This window comes from Exserohilum turcica (assembly GCF_000359705.1).
Source record: "Exserohilum turcica Et28A unplaced genomic scaffold SETTUscaffold_5, whole genome shotgun sequence".
Lineage (NCBI taxonomy): Eukaryota > Fungi > Ascomycota > Dothideomycetes > Pleosporales > Pleosporaceae > Exserohilum > Exserohilum turcicum.
The window spans coordinates 369,753-384,619 of record NW_007360266.1 but is presented as its reverse complement, the minus strand read 5'-3'; the positions used below and the strand labels follow the sequence as shown (position 1 = coordinate 384,619).

The window sequence follows — 14,867 nt, the reverse complement described above, 5'->3', positions numbered from 1 at the left end:
CATGCATTGTTGACCCTTGATCAGAGTTGCGATAAAACAAGACTGACGAGATTAGCATGCACCCCTTCTCGATCCAGAAAAATCATTGTCCGCCACACAGTGCCTCGTGTACAATCAAGCAAAATCTGTGGGCAAAAAAGATGCCTTCCGCCAGAATTGAACTGACGACCTCGTCATTACTAGTGACGCGCTCTACCACTGAGCTAGGAAGGCTGATTTGGAGAGACGCTGATTCGAAGATAATATAAATTTATTGGATCAAGATCTGCTGCCCTTTGACGGTGCAAAAGCCTTGTACACGAGAAGGAAAAAAACGGATGGGTGGGGCCTCAAGCACCGACCCCTACCCAGCTCCAGGCCAAAAAGAGCCAAGTCACCCGCCATTGCAGGACCGGCATGCTACGTGCATGCATAAGACGAGACACATGGCTCGACGCACCAAGCACGGCGATAAGCAAGCTACTGAGAATGCATCAGCACAATCCACGGATGTCTATAACGCAACCCTTATCCCTTGGACGTTACCAACGTATTTTCCATGTCAGAACATGCAATGCACCCGGTACATATATGCTTTGTTTCACATGAAGATTCCTCCAAAACCATTGAGGTGGTGATTACTATGCTGCCCCATTGTGCGAATAGCAGAGTGCTCAGTGTAGTGATTTGATGTCGAATTTTTGGAGCCATGTTTCTTTTGATACATCGCATCGCCTTGTTCGACAATATCCAAATGCCCCCCCTTTGTTGAATTTTTTCGTTCAGCCTGTTCTTGAAAAGATCATACGTCATTTGAGCAATGGACAGAATCACGGCGAATGTAGTTTGGTAGCCTCGGAGACGTTCCTTGCCAAGAAACGATGGCCCTAAAACAGGCATGTAACCTGGTTCGGTGTGTTAGAATTGAAGAGCGTATCTAACGCCTGTTTTACTCCTACGTCCGCGTCAAAAGAAGCCAACATCCAACGCCATTTCAGATGCAACAATCCGCGAATATCGCTCGTGTATTTTAGAATTGAACAAGTCGACTAAATTTTAGGGAGGGTATGAAAACAAGGCAAGAAGAAATGAAAAAAACAAAAGTTTATCAAGCACAAGACTTAGGCGTGTCGCGTTTTCTTTTCTTGCTCCTCGAGCTCTTTTACATACTTGACAAAAGTCTTTTTGTGAACCTAGATTCGAGTCAGTACCAGTCTATTTAGGTTTTTTTCTCAATGAATAACTTACCAGGCCGGCATATTTGCCATCTCTGAGCACGCAAATATAACGCAATCCAAGTTTGACAAAGCATTCATACACTAGGTCCATTGGAGAATGAACATCCAACGCCACTGGTGCAGGGTCAATGTACGGTGTAAAGTCACTGGGGTCGTAGGCTTCTTCTTCCTCCTCGTCATGCGGCTCGCGTCCTGCTGCCCAGTCTACCCGCGGGGACATTAGGCAGAGAGTGTTTTCTTCATTTTCGAGCTTGTCGAGAGCAAACTCTAGATCAGGTGCAGGGATGAGTCCAACCAGAGTGCCGTTCTTGACAATCGACAGGCCTCCGTCGAGCTCTCCTGCCATCTGCAACGCGCGCTGCTTCGCGCGAAGTTCGACTGCAGGGATCAGAGAGTCTTCGGAGATGTCGATGACGTGGTCATCTCTTGTTGCAGGAGTGATGTCGCCGAGTTCCGAGGTGAAGATTGGTCGGACCTTGTTGTCAAGGAAAGGGTAAGAGTTCATATCCGTTAGGAGGTCGTAAATGCTGAGTGGCTCAATGGCATCCGCCACCCACTTGGCAACAAGAATACCCAGAGAAAAGGGCATGACATGGTCCAAGCTTCCCGTAAGTTCGAACAGAATAACAGCTAGCGTGATGCTAAGGCGGGTAACGCCAGTCATGGTTGCTCCAGCTGCCACCAGGGCATAGACACCTGGAACAACACACGAGCCAGGGGGGCCGTCGGGCGAGCACTCGCTGAAGATTCCAAGGTGACTGAAGCGCAGAGCAACTAGCTGAACGGTGTGGCCAATGAAGCGTCCAGCAAGACCACCGACAACCATGGAAGGTACGTAGATACCGGCGGGAACCTTGATTCCAAACGTGACAACAGTCAAGCCAGCCTTGATGACGAATGCGAAGAAGAGAAGCCTCAGCACTCCAGGGATGTGCTCAAGCGTCGGGCATAGACCATCCCCAGCTTCGGTGTAAGTATCGCAGGGGCTGGCCAGCTCGAAAAGAAGCTCAGTAACGGGGAGCTTAGTGTACCGATTCCAGAAGCTGACAAGACCGGTTACGAGCGCAACTAGGAACACTTCGAGCAGCGGATGCTTCTTGATGATGGGTATGCGACGGAATGTGCGTGCCCAGATTCGAGATGCTTTGATAAAAAGGGCACCCAACACACCGCCGATGGCGCCAGTGAAGATGAAAGTGGCCAGCTCGAAGAATTTCCAGTCCAAGTGGTATCGCACCTCGAAAAGTACAATCTTTTTTGTGCCGTATGGGTCAAGGAACTTTAATGAGAGAGCCGCCGCCTGACAAAAGGGTTAGCCTGGTCATGACTGGTGGGCGGTCAACATACAATGCAACAGAAGAAGGTTCGAAACAGCGTCTTTGATGGGAAGTAGTAGCTGACTTCCTCCAGACTAAACAAGACGCCGCCAATGGGAGCGCCGAACGCGACGGCTACACCACTAGCAGCACTGGCACTCAGAATCTCCCTGCGCTTGCCGTCGTTGTTGCTGTATTTGGAAAAGATACGGCATGCAATATTTCCAATGCAAGTAGCAATATGGACGTAGGGACCCTCTTTACCGAGACTGAGACCAGAGGCCACACTGAGAATGAGAGCAAGAGTCTTGATGACCAATGTACGCACACCCAGGTAACCGTGGAGGACGAAGCCGCTGAGAATGACCTTGACTTCGGCCACGCCGCTGCCTGCAGCAGAGTAGTAGACCATTGGCGGGCGGCCCTGCACCTCCTGGAACCTCGACTCTGGACTGATGCTGCGTTTGCGGTCATCGTCATCGTCGTCGTCGGAGAACGTGCGGACATCTGCGCCGAGGTTCTCGTCAAGCGTGGAGAGCGAAACGGCGGACGGGATGACTGTCTTGGTGGTGAGGGTGAGCAGGCACGAAGCCATGGAGAGGAGCACGACAGAAAGTACAAAGAAACCATACTGTGCCTGGACATCGTCAAGCCTGTCTGTGCGGACGGCCTCGGACCAGTGCACCCATTTGTCGCAGATGGAGGCACCGTCGCAGCAGGTCTTGTGGCTCTTGGTCCAGCCAACGGTGCAGTACCCCTGCTTCAGGTCGAACAGCGTGGTCTCGGTTGTGTTGACGACATAGGCACAGACGGCGGTCAGAACGCCAATGATGGCGACCAGCACCCAGCCCTGGGCACCGTCGAACCAAGCCGCCAGGCGGCCCCTGATGTCCTTTCTGCTGCGAAGCGCCTTGACACGGTATGCATCGGCGATGTTGTCGTGGACCCAATCAGTCGACGTGAACTGGTCGTACCACACACGGTCGTCCTGGAAGAGCGAGGCCTTTGCCGAGTGCATGCTCTGCTCGAGGCCGTGGCCGCGCTCGCCCAGGGCATTGACGAGGCGCTGGCTGAAGGTGTGGCCGCCCGTCATGGAGCCGCGCCTGCTGGAGCGCATGCGGGAGCCCGTGGGCAGCTGGCTGTTGTTACGCGTCATGCCTGGGCGGGGGGTGCCGGGCGTCGTGTTGGGGAGGCTCTTGTAGGAGCGGGCGCTGCGCAGATAGGGCACGCCCAGCAGGGCAGTGCGCTCATTGACGCTCTCTCTGGACCTGGCGAGGTCGGTGTCGGAGGCGCGCATGTGCCGCATGGCGCTGAAGGTGAGGGTCGGCGACGTGGGCGTGGTGCTGCTGTATGTGTCATGCCCCTCGCGCCGCTCGGCGGAGCCATAGTCATGGCCAGCGTCGTAGTCGTCGACGCTGCGGGACGAGTGCGTCGACCTGGGCATGGCGGCGGCGGTGGAAGGGGGGAGGCGGAGGAGGGGAGGCGGAGGAGGAGGGGCGGAGGGAAGGAGCAGGTGGACGAGAAAACTATAGCAGCAGACGACAAGGAAGGGGCGCTCTGGGGACAGGCGGTGTTTTAGTGGTGAGGTCAATCAGAGACATGTCGCCGAGCGAGGGCCGCTATCGTGGTCATCTGGGTCGCGATGGCGGTGTCACGATGGATATGCTATGGCTGGGCAGCATGGCCCCCGTCGACGCTACGCCCGCGGATCATGGAGCCTATTGCGTACATGCAGCGTGAGTCGGGAGTGAGGCGCCTCAGAGCCGGGGGGGGCGGGTTTCAGATAGGCAAGCAAGCCGCTCGACTCAGGCAGCAGAGGGCAGCGGCAGCGGCAGCGATAGAGGCAGCGGCGGCGGAGGGGCAGCACAGCGCTGGCAGGCGGCGATGTCATGGCGGCGTGCGGCGTGCGGCGTGCGGCTGGCGGCTGGCGGCTGGCGGCAGGCGCGTCGACGTGCCATGTGATTATCGGCGGGTGTGGGTGCGCGCCAGCAGCGAGCGGCGGCCACATGCAGGGAAAGCCGACGCGCCGCCCAATCAGCGCCGCGCCGCCGCGCCGCACCCTCTGCGCTTGCCGTGCTCGCTCTGCACGCCATGGCAGCTTCTGCATGCCGTAATGCCCATCTGCTGCACTGCGTTACTTTTCTGCCTGCCCGCTGATCGCATGCGGAAGCTCCTGCTCCAGTCTCAGCCCACCCACACCCACACCCACACCCACACCCATACCCATACCCATACCCATACCCCCCCTCGACTCACCCACCCACGTGCCCAGGCGCTGCCGGTGCTCCATCGCCATCATCATCATCACCATGGTGAGTGCCCGCTGAGAGCCCTGCTCGTCTACTATTACTACTACTACTACTACTACTACTACTACTACTACTACTACTACTACGCTGCACACGCATGTCCCATCGCCGGCAATTGACCTCCCCCAGCCCGCCCCCTACCAGCACTTCGTCGTGTTCGGCGACAGCATCACGCAGGACTCGTTTGCCCAGGACCGCGGCTTTGCCTCGTCTGCAGCCCTCCAGGCCGGTCAGTCAGCCCACAAGCCTCTCCCTACCTGTTCCTCGTCGCCCTTTGCTCTGCGTGAAACCTCGCTGCCCGGAGCTCGTTTCCGCATCCAATGCAATATTGGCTCGGCCCGTTGGACGCTTGCATGCTGACGACCCCCGCCAGCATACACCAGGCGACTCGATGTTGTCAACCGGGGCTTCAGGTAACACCATGCCAATGCCCTCCCCACGTCGACGCGGCGGCGCTGATGTCATAAAGCGGGTACAACACTCGTCAAGCTCTCCAGATCCTCCCGGCAATCGTGCCCCCTCCCAATGAGGCCAAGATCCGCTTCCTGGTACGACGTGCCCTGCGCTTTTACTTTGTCCACCTCATGTGATATCACGATTGACCGACCAGACCGTCTTCTTTGGCGCAAACGACTCGTCGCTGCCACAGGCACCCAACAAGCAGCACGTCCCGCTGCCCGACTTCACGGCCAACCTCAGGGCCATTGTCTGCCATGCCCGCATCCAGGCCCACGCCCCTCGTGTGATGCTCGTCGCCCCGCCCCCAATCAACGAGCACCTGTGGTGGCCCCGCGACCAGTCCAACGGCTACACGACTGTGTCGCGCCTGGCTGCCACGACCAAGCTGTATGCCGATGCCGTCGTCGAGCTCGGCGCTGAGCTGCGCCTTCCGGTCGTGAATCTCTGGGCCGCCTTCATGGCGCGCGCCGGCTTGGATGTGAATGCATGGAAGCCCGGAGACCCTGTGCCTGGCTCCTTGGCGCTGGCCCCGAGCGACGCATTGGCCGAGCTCATGTATGACGGTACGTCTGCACTACACTACTACTACTACACTACTACTACCTACATGCGCCACGCAGCTGGCAACCAAGACATGCCCTACTGACCTCCTACACAGGCCTTCATTTCAGCCCGCTCGGCTATCGGATCTTGTACGACGAGATGCTCAAGGCCATTGCCCAAAACTGGCCCGACGACATGCCAGACAAGCTGCCCATGGTGCTGCCGCCATGGAACGACGAGGCCGCCTGGAAAGCGTGGCAAGATGCTCAGCCAGCCTCCAAGCCTGCGTGAACAGCAAAGAAGAAGAAGAAGAAAACACCAGCCACAACATAGCACTCGGATGCCAATGCGTGCATAGGAGCCAACAGCATGTACATACACATACTACTACCACTACCACTACTACTACTACTACATACTACACACACATACAAAGTATTAATTGCGGGGCTGCTCTGGGGGTGGGGACGGGGACGGGGGGCACTCGCCTCGTCCAATCGGATTTGGGCTGTAACTCCGGCAGGCAAGTGCTTAGCGGCGTCGCCCTCGAGTGAACCTCCAGAATGGCATCCGTGATGAACATGCGCAAATGTCCACCATAGCCACCCGTCCTCGTTGACGCCCCAACCTCACCGCCAGACACTGCAAATCGTGTCGCTTCGTGTCCCACCATCTTCTCACGGCCCCGCTGGCCGTCGGCATACCTGGCTGTGGCGCTTGCTCCTTCCGCTTCAAACGCTGGCTAGTCTCGTTGGCCAACCATCGTCACTTTCCTTTTCCCTTGCCCCCCCCTAGGGTTGCGTGCACGCCTTTGTGACCTTGCTACACCTGCCAAATCACCACCACTCCGCCTTCCAAAGAGCACAAGCTTACTGCTACGTCGTCACGTATACTTGTTCGAGACGCTTCCACCCACACCCACACCGCATATACCACACAACCGCCCCATTCGTATCGCACACAAGACAGGTCCAAGGATTGAGGTGCAGCAGCCGTCCGCGGCCCGTCGCCAGGGGAGCGCCTACGGGAAGGTTGGCCTCTCTTTCTTGAGCACATCGCTGGTGGATGAGAGAGGGAGAGGGAGACGGAGATCGAGAGAGACAAAGTCGAGGGCATGGATCCCCAGAGCGTAGCTTTTCAGCCACGCGACGATCTCTGGCGCTTCCAGAGCGAAATGCTTCGAGTGCAAGAGAGCCAAGCCGAACTCGCTGATCGCGTCGCCCGCCTGGAGCGCAAGCACGAGGACGACTCGCGCCTAAAGAACGTCTGGGGCACTTCGTCACCCTTCCCTTCGGTCCTTGGGGGGACACCACAGCAAGGTACGGAACTCAGCCCCCCCAACACTGTGTGCGCGTACCTAAACGTGTCCTAGTCCCCTTGCAGCAGCCCACGGCCGAGCACTTTTCCAACTTTGACGACCACTCAAGCAACCTCATCGGCAATCTCCAGCTCGACGCCGATGAAGAGCCCCGTCGCGTAGGCGTCACCTCCCGCGCCAACAGCGTCCGCTTCGACGAGACGGCCAACCACGGTCACTGGGCCCACGCGTCGCGATCTTCGCTGGATTTGATACCCCGCACCGGCAGCGGCATGGGCGGACATGCCATGAGCGAACGCAGCTACTCGCACAAGTCGGACGGCAGGCAGAGCTCAGCTGGGCACTCGGTGCACTCGATGGCGTCTGGTCGGGCCAACAGCCTCACAAGCTTCGGCCCAACCACGCCCCAAGATGCTCCAGGGCTGGCTCCTGGCTTATTCATTCTGGGCTCGGTGCCCGCCATCATACGTTGCTGGCTCAACACTAACTTCAAGCACGACACGTTACTCTATGCAGCCGTGTGCTCAGGCTCATATATTTCTTACTTGGACCTGCACCTGATTGAGCAGCTGGGCTTCCAGGACCAGGTCATCCTGGACGATGACGGTGTTCGCAAGATCAAGCTGTCGGTCTACCTCCCAGAGGCCGTGCCAGTATCGGCGTCTTCACGGTCTAGTAGCCCTGCGCCGCAACTTCCGTCAGTCGGTGTAGATTTCACTGTTGTGCACGAACACAATCCCGACGCCAACCCAAAGGCCATCCAGATTTTCCTTGGCAGCGACATGCTGCGAGCACACAATGCCGATTTGCTGTTTTCATCGAGCCAGCTAACTCTCTACGACGACGAGCACAGTAAACTCCAGATACCCCTAGTTCGTCCGGAAGACGAGCGTGCGTTTAGGTCGCTGCACACTTCAAGTCAATGCCGCGCCATATCCGCAGAGCACAACAAAAGAGCCCCAGTGTCTGCACCCACGCAACATGACGACACGGGTGAGGGTTCCACCGCGTCAGCAGCCCACGATCCTTTCTTGCCTACTGATAAATCTACTGACACAGGCACGGCAACAAACTCCGACGATGGTGGGTCCAGCGGCCGGAGGAGTCTCGAGCAGCGTCCGCGGCTGGGCCTCTCCCTGTCGCGGCGCTCGGAATATAAAGACGAGCCAGAATTGGACGCTGCCAGTGGAGCACCGCACCCTGCGGCACCATCGGCTATCTGGAGCAACTGGCGTCGTGACCAGGCCGAAAAGGCCAACGCGGGCTCGTTGGACTGGGCGAGCGTGGGTAAAACCACAAGCTCAACGCCCAGCTACCAACGACGCGACACAGGCATCAAGGTGCTGAAGCCATCCAAGCCGGCACGAGCCATGTCGACGTCCAACTCCTTGCCAGCTACAGGGCAGTCGCGCTTCTTCGATGATGGAAAGCGCAGAGGCGAGCCTGAGACGGGCAGCAGCCCAGCGCCCCCACAGCCCAAGAGAACCGTGTCGGCAGAGAAGGCAAAGGAGAACAACATGGCTTTTCCAAAGTCTCGGCCAGCAAATCCGGTTGGAGGTGCGTCTGCTTTTGCATGGCTGAACAGCGGTGGGCCAAAGTGAGGGTGCCGTGGTGCCGTGTGACCGTGGTGCACGATAACTATAGCTAGCAGTAGCAGAGCCGACGCGGTGTAGCACTGTGAATCGGCTCTGACGGTGAATGCAAATATGCAAAAGACGGGCCTCGTGCTGTGTGTGTGTGTGTGAAGCATGTCGTGGTTGCGGCGAGCTAGCGAGACAGGGGCAGGGGTGTCGCCTCATTCACTGCTGTTGCCAAGCTCGCTTATTCGCAAGGCTGAGCTCGTAGTGGGAACGAGGAGTGACGACGGCCCATGTCCGTTGGAGTGCACTCATTTTTTGCGGCGCATTGTACCTGACCGACCCCACGTTCTTCACCGCTGCGAAGCCTTCCCCGTGAAGAAAGAGGACCGACTCCCTAGGTATCGCAGCCCCCCATCGACGCGTTGCATATTCCTTCTCCGCCGCTTCGGCTATCCTTCACCGTATAATAGTCTGTCCTGAAGCTCGTCACGGGCTTCGCGGCAGGCACTCAACTTCAAGACGGCCTACACTAATAATAAGAAGCGGAAGATTGTGGTCCCCGCAAAAGACTCACCAAACGTCGGGGACGGCACTCATTCACCGAATGTGGCCAGCGCCGGTGTAGCGTCTCCTCGCTCCTCCCCGCAGCCGCCTGAAGCATCACCGCCGCGCTACTTGCCACCGCACCTGCACGACGAGGTCCTTGTCGACGCTTCCGACTCTGGTAGTCAGTTTGCACGAGACCACAGCAACGGCGCCAGCTCTCCCAGCGAAGCCTACGCCAACCTCACCCTCGACAGCCGCGAGGGCTCCATCACCGACCTCGACCGCACACGCGCCGCCGAGCAGTACTACAGCCCCTCGCGCCCCCCGCCCCGGGCATCCTCACCCGCTAAGCGCTCTCATTCAGACATGGACGACAAGGCCGACCCCGACGCCGCTCTGCCCTCGAGCGACGCGCAGCCCACCCCCCACGCCAGCAAGCCGCTACCCGCAGGCGCATCCCAGCGCAGCGCGCGTGCAGCGTCGGTCGACATGGCCGACACGCCCAACAGCGGCAGCTCCGAGGCCGATGGCGATGCTTCGGGCTCCTCGGCCACCAGCATCGACGCCTCGCAGCACGCCGATCTGCCCACCATAGACGAGCAGGTCACTCGCGTCATGGGCATGATGACCAGTGAGCCTCTGGTGGACCGCCAAGAGGGCTACATCATCTCCGAGCGCTGGCTGGAGCGTGTCTGGGCGCGCACATCGGAGAACATCAGCAGGCCGCAGGATTTCAGCAAAGAAGCGACCCAGGGCCCAGTCGGTCCGGTGGACAACTCGCATCTTGTCGACGTCCAAGTACTGCAAGATGACCTGGCTGACCAGCGCGGCGAAGACTTCATTCCGCTTAGCAAGGCCGCCACCCTCGGCCAGGATTTCGAGGTTCTCCCCCGCAAAGCCTGGGAGTTGGTACTAGGCTGGTATGGACTCAAGAAGGGCAGCCCAGTCATAAGGCGGTACGCCCACAACACGGTCCCGGGCCAGGTCAGCGAGGACATTTCCTACGAGCTCCACCCCCCTATTATTACTGTCCGAAAAGTGCGGAAATCAACAACTCTTGCAGACAATACCAGGTTGGCGCAGAAAATCGTTGCCAGCCGCTACGAGAGCTTCATCGCTTTTCTTGAAGCTGCCAAAAAGGCTGCGGGTATCGACTTGGACAAAAAGGTGCGGGTGTGGAGAATCCTTGCCACTGCTCCCACCGACAAGCCTCAATCAGCGCAGCCTGCTGGCATACTCACTCCAGACGCATCGCCCCGAAATGGTTCACCTGTTGCGCCAATAGGCACTCAAATGCCTTCTCTTGTCATGGACGTTGCAAGTTTCAACGGCCTTGCATACGGGTCGGAGCGTGAGCTCGTCACAGGCAAGGACGAGAAGGCCAACGAGGACTTCAACGAATCTTTGACTCTGGCCGATGCTGGCCTTACACAGGACCAAGTCATTGTGCTAGAGGAACACGACGAGAAAGGCGAATACATTTCCGACACAACCAAGGATGCATCCAAGACTAAGGCTACTGCTCTGGCTGGAAAGGGACTCCAAAGTACCACGACCAGTGGAAGAAACACGCCTACCGGCGGTCCTGTGACGCGCGGAAGAAAGCAGAATGGCAAAGTGCGCGGCCACGTTGGATTGACCAACCTTGGCAACACATGTTACATGAACTCGGCTCTCCAGTGTCTACGTAGTGTTGAAGAGTTGAGCATGTACTTTCTGAACGGCAAATGGAAAGAAGAGGTCAATGCCGACAATCCTATAGGCCACAAAGGTGTCATTGCTAAATCATATGCTGGGCTGCTGAGTGCCATCTACAGCCTTGACAACAGCTCTTCGGTCTCGCCAAAGGATTTCAAGCAAAAGCTAGGAAGAGCGAATAGCTTGTTCTCTGGTTACGGTCAGCAGGATTCCCAAGAGTTTGTCAGCTGGTTGGTCGATGCCCTCCACGAGGACCTCAATCGGATACACAAAAAGCCGTACCGAGAGAATCCGGATTCAGAGGACGACACTCATCGCGATCCAGAAGCTGTTAAGAAACTTGGCGAAATCTACAGAGACAATCACCGCGCCCGGAATAACTCGGTGGCCATGGACCTGTTTAGTGGGTTCTACAAAAACACAATGGTGTGCCCAGAATGCGAGAAAGTCAGCATTACCTTCGACCCTTACAGCCAGCTCACCCTGCAGTTGCCAATAGAGCAGACTTGGACCCACACCATCACCTATGTGCCGCTCAACGGAAAACCCTACCAGCTCGAGGTTGACATTGACAAGAATGCCACTATCAAGACGTTGAAAGAGTTTGTCGGCAAGCGCGGCGGCGGCGTACCAGCCAACCGCATCATGGCTTCTGAGCTATATAGCCACAAATTCTACCGCCACCTGGATGATGCACTCACCATATCCGAGTCGAATATTGGCGCCAGGGATGACATCTATTTCTACGAACTTGAGTTGGCTCCAAGCAATTGGCCCACCCCTAAAAAGAAGGGCTCAAAATACAAAATGCTGCTTTCCCAGTCCTCTGACGAGGACATTCCAGAGAGCGCTTCACCGCTCCATGACCGCATTGTAGTCCCCCTCTTCCATCGCAGTCCGGGTGTGTCAGCTTACAGGTCATCGAGCGTCGGCATGGCGCTTTGGCCTAGCTTCATCGTCCTCACACGCGAGGAAGCAAGAGATTACGATGCCATCTTGAGAAAGGTGTTGGCACGGGTCGCGCAGATGACGACACGGAAGATTCTCACTGAGCTCAGTGGATCAGATCAGTCGCAATCTGGCTCTGATGTCGTCCTGACAACTGAAGAAGATGCTTCACCAAACGATCCCCAGGTCAAGGATGGCTCTGTTGAAGGTGAGGATATGGTCGAGGTGACTATGACGGATGCCAAAGACACAACTACCGCCCAAACCGAGAATGCCAATCAGATTCCAGAAGTTCTCCGTCCGGGTGGCTACATCCATCCTGAGTTCAGGTAAGCAAAACAGTCTTGATATCATTGGGCGATTAGTGCTAACGCCTAACAGACAGTTGTTCGAAATGAAGCACACTAGAAAGAGTACTGAAATTGTGACTACTGGTTGGAGTACACTGGATCACAACCGCACATGCGAGCCCATTTCGAAGCGCATCCGAGTGCCACCGTCGCGAGAGGAATCTGTCCAGTCTTCTGTTGGTGGAAGTGAGGCCACGTCGAGTGATGAAGACGAAGACGCGTCGCAGTCAACAATTGTCGATGCAGATGCTGCGATTGACGCGGCAAACGTTAGCAGCGACGAAGAGATGCAGTCGGTCGAGCCGGAAACGACAGAATTCGCGCGGTCTGGTCGTCAAAACAAGAAGAAGAGCAAAAAGGCACGAAAGCACGAGCGAAAAATGGAAAGAAAGCACAAAAATAACAAGAACTTCAAGAACCGCAAAGGCGGCAGGGTGCCTGAGCAGCCCAACTATCCAGAAGATGCGGATGACGAGGCGGATGACCGCTTGATCCGCATGGGCGAGGGCATTGTGCTTGACTGGACTTCAGAGGCCATTGACGCCTTGTTCGGAGGGACTGCGGACGACGATCCTCGGGGCGCCGATGTGATGAAATCTGTCGAGGTACTTGACGACCCTGAGATTCAAGATAAGAAAGCAAAACGCGCAGCCCGCAGGAAAAACGGCATTAACCTCGATGAGTGCTTCACTGAGTCGTCCAAGAGCGAAGTGCTCTCCGAAGACAATGCATGGTACTGCAGCCGATGCAAGGAGCTGCGCCGTGCAACAAAGACGTTGGAGATTTGGACTGTACCTGACATTCTCATCATACACCTCAAGCGCTTCAGTGGCCACCGAACGTTCCGGGACAAGATTGAGGATTTGGTTGACTTCCCAGTTGAAGGATTAGATCTCTCGGGCAAAGTCGGCTACCCCGAAGGCAAGGATCTCACTTACGACCTGTTCGCTGTCGACAACCACTATGGTGGCTTGGGAGGCGGCCATTACACAGCCACTGCTCAGAATTTCTTCGATAAGCAGTGGTATGACTACAATGGTAAGCAATGCTCTTTTTCCTGCCCGTCTCGAACATCAAAAGGTGTTTCGAACCTTGTCATTGTAGCAGGCTAACCTCTGTAGATTCCATCGTGTCGCGGTGCGAATCTGGCCGCAAGGCCGTCTCGAGAGCTGCGTACTTGCTCTTTTACCGCCGCCGCTCGCCTGTCCCTTTAGGCCCTCCGGAGCTTCAAAGAATCGTAGCTGCCGAAGTCAGCAATGCCGACTCTGATGACGAGAATACGGACGCAGATGATCAGCAAGCGCGTTCTCGCTCACCGGCGGGAAACGGCTTGCGCCTCGGCGATTCGTCCCGCAATGGGTCGTCGAGCGCTGGCGCAGTCGCAGCGGGAGCCGTAGCCCTGCGCGGGGATGGCTATCAGCGTTCAGCAGCCGGGAGCCGTCCAAAGAACGGAGTCGCAGCCGTGAACCTGAGTGACGATGACGACTTGCCACCATATGCTGACGAAGATGAAGGTTTCGTCGAAGACTCGTACACCAACAACCCTTGGACAGCTGATAGCGATCAGCCGATCTGGAGTTTTAATTCTCTTAGCGATAACGCTACTCGCAATGATAATGATTCTGATACTGGTGGCGTCGCGTCCGACACTGGGGCGGCGTCGACGGGTGACGGCATGGAACTGAGCGATAGACTTTTGGAAGACTTTGGTGACGATGGTCCCGTCAAGGGGGCTTGGGGCGGTGTTGCCACGCCTGTTACCCAGCCGGAAGACGATGTCGCCGAGATTAGGCTTGTTGGTGATTGAGGGTTAAGTGACGTACAGTGGAGTTTAGCTTAGACGAACATGATTGACGAAAGAGGATTGGGATGGATAAAAAAAACTATTGATGTAAATGACAACGACATTGATGAGGGTTGCTCAGGTGGGGTTTGCAACGGGAGTTTTGCATAGCATCTGTAGGCGCAGGTTAGGCGTATCAATCGAGCATGCATTGTTTGTCAAGAAAACTTTGGTCATGATTGTGTGTGAGAGCGTGTGGATTTTCTAAAGGTCGTCGCCGTTGCTATGTAGATTGATACCTCCAAATCTAACCCATCTATCTACAAGCCACTCAAGCCCAACGCAAGCGACGTAAGCAGCGCATTCAACAAGGCAATAACACCCACCAAGACAACATCCAGTACCAACTGCACGGCCAGAATCAAGGCACTCAGCGCGCCCGTCAGCGGATTCAGGAAAACAAGAAGCCCTGCTATTCCGACAATGGCCACGGCCGCCGTAACCGTTGCAAATATCTCAATGATGATGAGTGATAGCAGTGCTGCAATTACTATGCTCTGCCGCTTTTCCACATTCGGCTGCGGCTCGGCAATCGCAACGTCCATGTCGAGCGGTGATGTGATTGTTACAGATGCAGCGTTGTTGTGGTTGTTGTACTCTGATGATGACGAAGGGGATCGCTTCTTCTTTTGCACATCCACATTCACATTCACATTCTCATCTTCATTTCCATTTTCATTCTCGCTCTCGCTCTCCTCCTCCTCCTCCTCCTCCTCCTCCTCCTCCTCCTCCTCCTCCTC

General features: G+C 56.5%; 4 protein-coding genes and 1 non-coding gene across 5 annotated transcripts; 2 read left to right on the top strand and 3 right to left on the bottom strand.

Moving 5' to 3' along the window:
- Positions 1 to 141: 141 nt before the first annotated feature.
- SETTUDRAFT_t46 lies at positions 142 to 213 on the bottom strand. Its single transcript has one exon. It is a non-coding gene; the product is annotated as a tRNA-Thr (tRNA).
- Positions 214 to 839: 626 nt separating this feature from the next.
- On the bottom strand, positions 840 to 3,980 carry SETTUDRAFT_164591 (uncharacterized protein; the record flags this gene model as incomplete). Its single annotated transcript, XM_008030753.1, has 3 exons — positions 840 to 1,172; positions 1,228 to 2,517; positions 2,565 to 3,980. 3 exons carry the CDS (start codon positions 3,975 to 3,977, stop codon positions 1,101 to 1,103), a joined length of 2,775 nt encoding a protein of 924 aa, XP_008028944.1. The 3' UTR covers positions 840 to 1,100.
- Positions 3,981 to 4,132: 152 nt separating this feature from the next.
- Positions 4,133 to 6,259, top strand: SETTUDRAFT_43035 (uncharacterized protein; the record flags this gene model as incomplete). Its single annotated transcript, XM_008030660.1, has 6 exons — positions 4,133 to 4,258; positions 4,972 to 5,071; positions 5,216 to 5,255; positions 5,312 to 5,390; positions 5,453 to 5,864; positions 5,960 to 6,259. The coding sequence occupies 6 exons, from the start codon at positions 4,133 to 4,135 to the stop codon at positions 6,133 to 6,135; spliced, it is 933 nt and encodes a 310-aa protein (XP_008028851.1). The 3' UTR covers positions 6,136 to 6,259.
- Positions 6,260 to 6,815: 556 nt separating this feature from the next.
- On the top strand, positions 6,816 to 14,260 carry SETTUDRAFT_43034 (uncharacterized protein). The gene is made up of 5 exons (XM_008030659.1): positions 6,816 to 7,163; positions 7,217 to 8,712; positions 9,286 to 12,263; positions 12,316 to 13,322; positions 13,406 to 14,260. The coding sequence occupies exons 1-5, from the start codon at positions 6,959 to 6,961 to the stop codon at positions 14,089 to 14,091; spliced, it is 6,372 nt and encodes a 2,123-aa protein (XP_008028850.1). The 5' UTR covers positions 6,816 to 6,958; the 3' UTR covers positions 14,092 to 14,260.
- A 127-nt stretch (positions 14,261 to 14,387) lies between these two features.
- Positions 14,388 to 14,861, bottom strand: SETTUDRAFT_21831 (uncharacterized protein; the record flags this gene model as incomplete). Its single annotated transcript, XM_008030527.1, has 1 exon — positions 14,388 to 14,861. A coding segment is annotated over one exon (474 nt), but the record flags the coding sequence as incomplete, so codon positions are not given.
- Between the last annotated feature and the right edge of the window lie 6 nt (positions 14,862 to 14,867).

Coding starts and splice junctions, on each gene's coding strand:
- SETTUDRAFT_43034 (XM_008030659.1), top strand. CDS start 6,959: ATGGATCCCCAGAGCGTAGCTTTTCAGCCACGCGACGATCTCTGGCGC. Junction 8,713..9,285: donor AGTCTCGGCCAGCAAATCCG/GTTGGAGGTGCG, acceptor AATAATAAGAAG/CGGAAGATTGTGGTCCCCGC. Junction 12,264..12,315: donor TACATCCATCCTGAGTTCAG/GTAAGCAAAACA, acceptor AACGCCTAACAG/ACAGTTGTTCGAAATGAAGC.